This window comes from Agelaius tricolor, unplaced genomic scaffold, assembly GCF_023055355.1.
Source record: "Agelaius tricolor isolate 1412-34295 unplaced genomic scaffold, bAgeTri1.0.p SCAF_5, whole genome shotgun sequence".
In the NCBI taxonomy this organism is placed as follows: domain Eukaryota; kingdom Metazoa; phylum Chordata; class Aves; order Passeriformes; family Icteridae; genus Agelaius; species Agelaius tricolor.
The window spans coordinates 8,993,748-9,002,458 of NW_027269265.1; the positions used below are offsets into that span (position 1 = coordinate 8,993,748).

The 8,711-nt window shown below is 40.9% G+C and overlaps 1 protein-coding gene across 4 annotated transcripts in view; it reads left to right on the forward strand.

Annotated features, from left to right (window-relative positions):
- Positions 1 to 5,007, forward strand: part of AKT1 (AKT serine/threonine kinase 1) — a 79,219-nt gene extending 74,212 nt beyond the window's left edge. For all 4 annotated transcript variants that reach the window (XM_071426307.1, XM_071426308.1, XM_071426305.1 and 1 more), the window contains 2 exons: positions 3,032 to 3,134; positions 3,674 to 5,007. In XM_071426307.1, coding sequence (XP_071282408.1) covers positions 3,032 to 3,134; positions 3,674 to 3,753 — 183 coding nt within the window. In that variant the 3' untranslated portion in view covers positions 3,754 to 5,007. The remainder of the gene's footprint in view (positions 1 to 3,031; positions 3,135 to 3,673) is intronic.
- Positions 5,008 to 8,711: the final 3,704 nt, after the last annotated feature.

Consider the following 8,711-nt stretch of genomic DNA (forward strand, 5'->3'; position numbering starts at 1 on the left):
GCTTTTTGCAAACATAGCTTTGCTTTAAATTACAAGGAGCTTTGAATAACTGGGGCTGTCCCCCAGATTTAAAATGTTTATTAGGCTCACTTGGAAGAGTGCTGTCTGTCTCTGATGCAGAGAAAGGTGCAGTTTAATTTGCAGTATTCTGCCCACCCACAAGCAAAACATACTCAAAGAGATTTTAATCACATGGGGATTTTTTTCAGGTCCTTTTTCTCTCTTAAACTAGCATGAGCCTGTGGGTACCAATGCTGGTCTGCAGCCGTGGGAGGCTACAGGTGGCACCTCCCTGCCAGTTGAACTGCAGAGCTATTGCAGTGACAGCTTCCCAGTAAAGTGACATATTTGCTTGTTAAAGCCAGCGTTGGAGCTTTCTGCGGCTTCCCCTCTGTTTCCAGCTTAGCGCTCAGAATTTGACAGCGAGGGGGAAAAGATGTCTTGTGGGTGCATCATAATCTGTCTCAAATTGCTTTTAACAGATACTAAAATAAAAAGGAAAATGATCCAGGCAGCACTGGCCCATTCCACATGTGTGCTGGCTTGGGATTGCTGCTCCGAGTTGCTCCAATGTGCTCAGTTCAGGTGGCTGCTGCAGTGCCCAAGCCCTAAATCACTCCGAGCTGTGCACAGCAAGCAGAGCAACTGGGGGCACTGTGAGTGCCAAAACCACCATTAGCTTAAAAGGACAGATAGAGCTTCACACACACACACATGCACAGCCTGTCAAACCCAAGGCTGCTTTGGGAAGTAGGCAGAAGCTGCTGCAAGGAGAGAGAGGGAATAGAGTTACATGAGGAAGAATCTTCCTGCTCCACAGGGCTTTTATATGTAATATGTTGGTGTGATTTGATTGAGAAGTGTTTATTAACATTATAATGTAAAGCATTCCCTCTTCAATAGCTTCAGGGGACTGCAAGGCTCAGAGTAACTCCTGACTTTGGGATTTCCTATTTCCTCTTCCTTTTTAAATTCAGGACATAAAGACTGCTTCTAAGGATCTAATATTTTTTTGTAAGGGTAATGTACCCAGCTCCTTTAAGCCATTCTTGGGCACAGAGAATTGTGAGTAATTTGGAAAAAAAGATGATGAAAATATACTATAATTATGCTCTCTTATAATAAACAGAGCTTTTATGCTCTGATTTTAAACAGTAAATGTTTCTTTGTATATGGGAGCGTTGCCATATGTATACATTATGTTTCTTACTGTCTTTACATTGAAAATGAGCGCATTTATTTGGATTGCTGTTTGTAAGACAGGCATTGTTAGGTGCTCTCAAAACAGATCAGAAAGACCATCCTGGTGATAGGGAGCTTGAAAGTTGACAAACAAATGATTCTTCATATCCAAGCAGGAGGCAAAGTCAGGGGTGGGGAAGAGATGTTTGTGTATTCAAGATTTGCTGATGTTTTCCAGGTAGTGATTTCTGTTGGTGTCGTTCTTGTATATACAAATGCAGAAGTGCATGTCTGGGGTCACTGCATAATTCCAGTTGGAGCAATTTACCATCCACCTTGCTAAACCTCTCCCTGCAGTTTTGGATTGGAAGCTTGAGGCTTCCTCAGTCACGCTCCTGAATTGCTGCCCGGTGTGGCTGTGCGCTATTAAAAGATGGCCACGCGTAACCCCGGTGGTGGGTGAGCAGGATCCCTGTCCCTGTGCTTTCAGAGCCTTGTGCACATCCTGGTTCTGCCCCCATGCAGGGGAAGGTGGGCAAGGTCTGAATCCTTCTCCAGTGCCCTCCAGAGTTGTCCACATTCCAAGTGTGTGCATCTGTATGCAGCCATCTCCCCATCCCGCTTCCCAGGCGCGCTCCTCCTCCAGCCCCAGCCAGGCAGCTCCGCTCCATCTGGAGCTGCTCTTGCCAGAGCTTGCCTAGGTACACATGGATGATTTCCAGCCTGTCTGCCTGAGTTTCAGGAATAAACCCCAACAAGTGCAGCTCCTGGTGTAGCAAGAGGAGGATGTTCACTGCTGACTGGGCTCAGGTTTTTGTAAGCACTCCAGGTTTTCGAAGTTCAGAGTTGACATCAAACTGCTTTTGGGGACTGTGGTATTTTTGGGGTCCTCTGTGGCAGAAGGAATGATGAATCTGATTCCATGTTCTTAGAAGGCTAATTTATTATTTTATGATATTACATTATTTTAAAGAATTATATTAAAGAATACTATACTAAAACTATACTAAAGAATAGAGAAAGGATACTTACAGAAGGCTTAACAAGATACTAATGAAAAATTCATGACTGTCTCCAGAGCACTGACACAGCTGGACAGTGATTGGTCATTAAATTAAAATAATTTACATGTTGGATAAACAATCTCCAACCACATTCCAAAGCAGCAAAACACAGGAGAAGCAAATGAGATAATATTGTTTTCCTTTTACTCTGAGGCTTCTCAGCTTCCCAGGAGAAGAAATCCTGGTGAAGGGATTTTTCCAGAAAATATGACAGTGATAGGGGACCGGAATATTAAAGCTTAATGTTGCTGCTGCCTTGGCCTAGATTCTGCTGGGTTGGTCAGACCTCCAGTGTGAGCTGCATGGGCACAGTAGCACTGTAGCTGAAACTTCTTGGTGAATGTTACAACCCTTGTGGTGATACACAGGATTAGCTGATAAGTTTTATATCACTAAGCATCTTTCTTAATCATTTTCATCCTCCTTAAGCATAACTCTGACTAGATGAGGTTGACAATTTCCGTATAATGATGTGGGGAACTAATATGTGGTGTTATTTTTAAACACTGGTCAGTATGTTATTACTTGAAGAAATTTTAGGATTCAAAGTTTTCTTTGTGCAGTTAAATCTTAGGGGAAAAAAATGCCTCAAATGCCCCATAAATAGTAAGGGCACACCTAAGCAAGTATTTTTACTGTATATGCTTCCTTCATGAACTGGTGTTTTTTAGACATTTTTGGAATGTAGAAAAAGGCAGTGTAGCTTATAACTGTGTCAAATTCTACTTGTTTCAAACAGCACTGCAAGAACCTGTAAATGGACACTTTTTTTTTCCTTTCCTTAGCTTGTACCTCCATTCAAGCCACAGGTTACATCTGAAACAGATACAAGATACTTCGATGAAGAATTTACAGCACAGATGATAACAATCACTCCTCCTGACCAAGGTAAAGTTTTTCCAAATGTTTCCCACTGTGTTCTCCACACCACCAGAAATAATTTGCTCTGATGGGTCTCTTCAGCCCATATGAAAAAGTATCAGTTTAAACTTGAGGGTTTTCCATATGTATTTGACCAAGAAGTTGGTAAAATGAAAAACCTGCTTAATAAGAGTGAAATTATTTGTACTGTGTTTTTTTCCAAACCTGCCCATTCCCACTGGAAAACAGTGATAATAATGTTTAGCTCATATCCATATCCACACACACTGTGTATATGCAAGCAGTCAGTTGAGCATGGGCTAATGTCCCACCAAAATATTGTATTTTTGTGATAACTGAGCATGTTTGATGCTCTCAAATAGCAATTGCCAGAAATTCAGAACAGTGAGTGTGGATTTAAGCAGTGCAGCTCCTAGCAGTTTTTAATGGACATCTGAACATCTATTTCCTGAAAGAACTTTACTGTGCATTCTCTTATTGTTCATTTGCTGAAAATAAAACTAAAGGTAGCAAATGTTACCTAATGTTTTTTATTCCTCTTTCAGATGACAGCATGGATTGTGTAGATAACGAGAGAAGACCTCATTTTCCTCAGTTCTCCTACTCAGCCAGTGGAACCGCTTAATGTTTTGCCATTCAGAAACAAAACAGACTGCATTTTGGGGACCTTACTTCAATGGACACTAGAGAACTTTCTATATTATCAAGTTACAAACTGTGTTTGTATTACGACTTAGATGAATTTGTAGGAAGCCTCACAGATTCTGTATTTAAAACAATTCTTTGATGCGTTTTTGAGAAGGAGAACAAATCCATTCTTTAAGTATTATGTCAAGGCTTTTATGCTGAATCACCATAGGTTTTTAAGAATATACACCAAAACTGTTTACTTTAGAAATAATTAAGGTATTCAACATATCAGCAACTCTGACCAGAAAATCCCCTTATTTTATTTATTTCATACAGTTCATTATCTAAATACAGAATCTGCACTCTGATCAATTAGATTTATATAGGAAGATATAAGACTTTAGTAGCTAGTGCAATAATATAAGCAACAAAGTGAACAAACTCTGGAGGGTTAAGGTTCAAACTCATTTTGGACAGCAGTGAAGTGTCATCCAACTCCAGAAAACCAACTATAGGAACAGCATTAATGGCCTCAGTGAGGTAAATCAAAAAGCAAAAGTTATTTTTGTTATAACATCTGCTACAAGACATTACATATCAAACTGAATCCGGTGGGATTGCCACGCCGTACAGATGAGTATTTCATTCTAGGCAGTGCATTTAATTATTCCGTTTGCATAGAATCTAGGAATACTTCATAGGATTGGCTTCTCAGAACCTAGAAAAACGCTTGATTTACCAATCTAATATGAAAGGCAACAACACAAAATCACCCACTTTCACCACTGTACAGAAATACCACACAGGTCTAAGTGAGAAATCATCCTCATGAGCGAGTCAGCCAGACACGAGTACATTTGGCACTGAAGTAATGACTTGTTGCCGCTTTTTTTTTTTTTACGAAAAGATATATGAATATATATAAACACTTAATGAATTTTTGCATCATGCCAGATCATTTCTTCTTTCTTGAGTGTGCATTAAAGGTATCAACCAACAGTTCATGGTGCCTTCTCGCTCTTGAAGATTCAGTTTAACAGTGTTTCCCATGTATAAAAAAAACTAGGTTGAAACTTCATATGTGTTTGAATAATAATGGTGTTCAAAAAGTGAACTCTTTTTTTGTTTTTCATTTTTAATCTTAGTGGGAAATTCCCCACGCCCTATTTTTGTTGTATCATGTTTCTTTGTAATTTTCATAAAAGCAGTCTTATTCTGTCTCTGCTGCAAATAAAGTTATTCCATTGTAGGTTGCGTTCTTTAAATTGCGCTTTTTTTTTGTTTTTTTTCATTCTCTTGACTGTATAAAAAATGATGACATGTATTCCAGTTAAGTAGCATTTAATTTTTTTTTGAAAGGAATAATATTATGAAAACCCTCTCTTCCCCTCTCCATCAGACACTGCTGTGCTTGCACAGAGAGCCCATCATCTTGACTTTTTTTAACAACATTCAACTCTAGTATTTTTACTCATGATATGAAAGTTTCCCTCCAAATACTTAAATAAAATTGCTTTAACGAGTTAGGTTCTTATTTCTTGTGGTAGGAGCCTTCTGAATTTATAGAGATGCAACAACTGCTCCAGTTTCTCAAGTGTGATGTGTATATCACTGAGGGATTCAGGTTGTTCTGTTCCTCCTCAGTTGTTTCATCTCTGTGCTGATCATTATGCAAAGATAATTTTGGAAAACGCTTGTTCAGAGAAAAGCAACCTGTGCCAGGAATAAATTGTCTTGAGGTGAATGAGGACTGGCCTTGTTTTGCTGCCCTCCTGGTGCCAGCAAAAGGCCCTGATCTGCAAAGGTATTTCTGTTCCACCACCCGGGCCAGTCTGTGCTGCACAGTCTCTAACCCTCTCCAGGCACTAATGTTAATCACAGCTGGGAGGTGGTTACAGGAGGCTGGAATGTCCTTTTTCAAACAACAATACAAAGAACAAGATATGAACATCCAAGAACAACTGCAGTGTGCTTCAGAATAAGCAGCAGGAATTGCAACTGTGGTAAGCCATTAAACATCCAGCACGTTTTTTGGTTCAAAGAATAAGCTGTAATTCCCAGTGCAATTTACTGTGTGTTTATGCAAGGGGGGAAGGGGAAGAAGAGATCTGTGTCTCTAGAGACTGGTGCTGGACAGCCTGTCCCGTTCAGCAGGTCTGATCTAACTGCTCTCCTTCCTTTGCTTCCAAGCCTTCATCTGCATCTCCAGCCAGCCCAGGGACCAAGTCCAAAGAAACTCTTCTGCAAGTCTACAAGTCTTGACAAGTTCTGAACCAACACAACTTTGTGCATCCAAATATAGGCAACACTACTGAGCAAAGGTTACCATTATCTGCCCCAGGAAAATTGCTCTGTCAAATGCAGGAGCGGGCATGGATCAGGTTGTTTTGTTGAGGCTGATTATGTCTCACTGTTTTCCTGCCAGTTGTTGCTAATGGATTGTTTTAATTCCCTTATATAAAAAAAAAAAAAAAAAAAGCTGCCAGAAATCTCTGAATCTTAATATTGTTAGCAACTGAGAGCTCTGAGGGCCACACCTGAATGCTGGACACATTCCCTCATTTTGCCAGTGATTGTTCTAAATACCTTGTTGTCCATAATTGAATGGTTATGGCTGTTACAGCTGTATATCTGCAAACACCAAATGTGTTTTTTACATTTTCAACACAGAAAATCCTACTGCAAAAACCTGTGACCTAAGTGTCATTCATCTCAGATTCTTTTTGTACCATATATGCAGAGACTGCTTAAATCTTACATGTTTCTTTAGCTCTTTGATTTGAAACCTCAGAACTTTTCTAACAGTTGTCTACAGCCAGAGCCTCCCCATTTTTCCTTCTGGCATTGAAAAATGTCATCTTGCTCTGGTGTTGCACATTGCAGCAAAGCTGGTGCATCCCAGGTTCTGAGCACCAGTAGTGGATCTATGCTACAGCCCAGGAATGTCATTGTAAATTTGAACTTGGAGAAAAACAGGGAAAAAGCCCCTTGGCAAGAGCACATGAGTGAGTTCTCTGTGTGCCTGTGACTGCAGTCTGGAACTGAGGTCAGCTGGGCAGTGGTTGAAACAGATACACTTCTCTGAGTGCTGCTTGGGGTTGAGACATGGGCTGGAGCCAGGTAATTCTGCAAATTCCATTTTATACTCCCTGGTGTAACTAAGCATCCAGTACAATCCCATTAGGATATGACAGGCTGTTCTCCCTTTAAAGTGGATGAAGATAACTCTGGTTCATAGTATTCCAAACTTTGCATGAACTGTGACCTATACCCACCCCCCCAGTACAAGAAGCAGCTTTTTCTTCATTTTTCTTTCTGCACCTTCACTCCTCCAGCAGGTGACCTCCACCTGCTCTCCAGCTCTCATACTTGTCTTGAGTCCCTAGCTGTTTTTTGAATTTGTTCACAGTTTTCCACCTGAGAAACAAATTATGATAGTTTTTTGGAGGTTTGGGGGCAAAACCTTGCCTGGATTGTTTGAATTGGACGGTCCCTGTTTGAACTAGTGGGAAATTTTGTCTGCTGCTTTGGATTGTGCCCATGTGTTGAAGTGCTCAGTACACCACTCTGTGTTTTCATACTCCTGAGTGTTTGTGGGGCCTTCTCAATCTTTGTCAGAGAAAATACCCTTTGCTTCTTAGAGAGCACATGCCAAAACAGGTTTTTATCTCCAGCAGTTGGCTGTAGGATGGTGGTCTCAGATCAGAGGTCACAGCCCACAGTGGGAGTGCAAACTCCAAGGAGACAGAGGTGCAGAGGGGGAGCCCACACACAGACAGTGCCTGTGCAAGTTGTACAGATCTGCCTGAGAAGTTTGGGAAATGATGATTTAGCAGGTCCAGTTTATTTCACTGTATCTAGAAGAGCTTCAGAGGTAAAAACAAAATTGAAGAAACAGGCAAATGTAAAGGATCCTGTTTCTTCAGCGATGCAAATGACTGTTTGTCTTCCACTTTGAGCTCAATTTTTGTAATAACAGGGAGGTTAATTGCCACGAGGAGTAACAGGCAAGGAACACACAGTGCCTGTAGTGAGCAGGGTTATTGTCCTCCTGCAGCTGAGAGTGCAGCCGTGTGCCTGCTCTCTGCTGCAGCATATGCTGCATTCTAATCAGCTGATGGCCTCTTGCTCTCTGCCCAAAATCATTTTCAACAAATGCAATTTGTTACAGTAGTTCCTGCTTGACACTTTTTAAAATTTCTGTAACTGATGGTCGCCACCCTGGTTTTGTGAGCGTGGTGGGTTCTTAAGGACCAAATCAAGGTATTCATGTGTAAAAACTCCACTTCCCTCTGTGGCTTTTCAGCCTGCACATAGCTCAGTTCTGTTTCCCGTTTGCTGAAGTGCTGCTTCACATGGGGTTTTTTTTGCCTGTAACTGGGTTTTTTTTGCTTCCTCCCAAAGATGGGCTTTGTGTTAAATGTAACCCTGTTTTCCACACTTTCTTCATGTGTTTTGTCAGGTTACTGTAACTGCTTGTAATGCTGCATTTCACTGGGGCTTTGAGTTTGTTTCAAGAAGATAAATGGCAACACAGCATTTGCTGTATTGTCTGGATGCTGAAGGTCTCTCAAATTCTCTACATATTAATACATTCACCCTGCAGAAGAAATAATTATTTTTATACTGGAGTCAAAAGTCTTCATAGAGGACACACAAACTCTTCCCCAAACACTCTGATCTTTAGCTATTGGTAAACTCCCTGTATCTATTCCTTTGTGCTGCTGTCCTTACAGTACTGATGCTGTTACCCAGGAAGTTGTGTAGTACTGAAAAAATCTATATCAGAACAAAAAATGGTGATTGTGATCTTCAGCAGAGTGCCTGAGATCTCATTGAAATTGGATTAGAAGGAACATGAAATCCATTCTTGAACATGCTGGACTCGATGGTCCTTGTGGGTCCCTTCCAGCTTGGCTTATTCTGTGATTCTGTGCCCCTGCTCTGCATTAG